The sequence below is a fragment of the Emiliania huxleyi genome (genome assembly GCF_000372725.1).
Source record: "Emiliania huxleyi CCMP1516 unplaced genomic scaffold EMIHUscaffold_4074, whole genome shotgun sequence".
Classification (NCBI taxonomy): domain Eukaryota; phylum Haptophyta; order Isochrysidales; family Noelaerhabdaceae; genus Emiliania; species Emiliania huxleyi.
The window spans coordinates 1-1,800 of record NW_005198918.1 but is presented as its reverse complement, the minus strand read 5'-3'; the positions used below and the strand labels follow the sequence as shown (position 1 = coordinate 1,800).

The window sequence follows — 1,800 nt, the reverse complement described above, 5'->3', positions numbered from 1 at the left end:
GGTTTGCGTTGAGGAGCGAACCGAGCCGCCGGTGTGTCCCGCAGCGGCCTCGCTGGGCCAGAAATCGGCCCGCGAGTGCTCCGCAGCAGCCTCGCTGAGCCAGACGGTCGGCTCGCGAGGTGGATGCTAGCATGAGCCCGATGCGTCGCAGTACTCTTGCGTTTCGGCGGTAGTGATCTGATCACCCGAATACCACGTTCGGATCGCTCCTCATCGCAAACCCCGTCAGCAGTCCTCCTCCGGGAATGTACGTAAGAGCTACATACACTAAAAAAAAAGTGCCAAAAACTACCAAAAACGATGTCACGGCCAGCTCGGCACTATCTACTCAAAAAAGATGACGTAGAGCACCCACTTTTTAAGCGTTCCGTGCACACACAAGGTCCGCCTGCGTGAACCGCCAGCTTCTCAGGGCCATCGCGCGAAAAACGACGGAGGAGATGCATCCTAGCTGTCGCCGCCGAAGGCGACTCGACGCCGCTGAGATCGGAGATCAAGCTCTGACAGGTCACACGTCGCTCCTTTGACGCCGACGTGACTCACCCGTGCAGAGCGCATCAGGACACGGTCTCGACGCGCAATGTACGACGCCTTCGACCCGTCTCGGGTCAGGTGGCACGACGCTCATCGCGCCTACCAGCGCTGCCGTGCAGGCTGCCACGACAAGGTCGATCACGCTTCTATACGCCCGCCCAGGCCTTCCTTTCCATCCCATTAGGCAGCCTGGGAACGGTGGCGGTCAGAGGCAAAGCCTGCGAGGGGTGGTGGAACCACATGTCACGGCCACCGCCGGCTCGACGCGACGATAGCCTCCGGAGGCTGACTTTGCGGCACCATCATCGGACGATGTCGACGAGTTGGGTCGCTTTCGCGGTAGCCAGGTAGCCCCCCATACTAGTAGCACCAGCCATGGCCTCAGGGAGCGCGGGCAAGGGCGCTGGGAGCAACACGGACAAAAAAACATCAAAAGTGGTCATGGTCACACACCACCCGTATTTGCTTGCAACACTAGTCTTTTGCAGAATTTCATCATGATGTCAGGCCAAGCAAAAAAAGAATACACCTGCGGAAAGCACGAGGGTTATTTTTTGCACAAACTTGTCGCAAGGTATTGCGCGCTGTTGAACTCACATAATCATTTGTACAATCAATTGACCGCGCGGACTCCAAGCACATACACAACTGATCGCGTCACGTGTGTGTGACCGTCATCACCCTGCGGGCTCGCGCAGCCGCAGGGTTTGCCCGCACCCTCCCTGGAGAGGCGTGCTCACGCCCCCCTCGAGGCCACCCGCCCGGGCGCGCGGAGTCGACGAGCCGCGGAGAGAGGCGGGGGCACAGACAGAGGGAGAAGCTCACGCGGCTGCCGACCGCTTCCCGCGCGTCGCCATCCAGCTGCGGAAGCCGTCTGCGAGCGAGAGCGAGAGGGCCATGCGACGCGGCGTGCGGTACGCGGCCACGTTGCCCTCGAAGAAGGTCGGGCCCTCGTCGGTGATCATCGCGTCCCAGCCGACGCAAGTGAGCCACTCTAGCTCGGACGCGTCGTGCGCCGCCATCGCCTTGAGGCAAGCCTCGCGCGCGCCGGGGACACGCTGCCCCACGAGCGGCGCTTGCATGGAGGCAAAGTACGGCGCGTACCACGCCGTGGGCGCGACGATGGTTTCCGTCTCCACGTCGACGAGGTAGCCCCCCTGGAGGAGCGGAAGCAGCGAGCTCAGCTCTCGGTGGGCGGGGCAGGCAAAGGGCGAGGAGAGTCTAGCCGAGTCCGAGCCCCCCCCCCCCCCCCTGTCCACTCTCCCT

General features: G+C 62.4%; 1 protein-coding gene across 1 annotated transcript; it reads right to left on the bottom strand.

Annotated features, from left to right (window-relative positions):
* Positions 1-1,355: 1,355 nt before the first annotated feature.
* EMIHUDRAFT_255913 (hypothetical protein) lies at positions 1,356-1,691 on the bottom strand (the record flags this gene model as incomplete). The annotated part of the gene is made up of 1 exon (XM_005769903.1): positions 1,356-1,691. A coding segment is annotated over one exon (336 nt), but the record flags the coding sequence as incomplete, so codon positions are not given.
* Between the last annotated feature and the right edge of the window lie 109 nt (positions 1,692-1,800).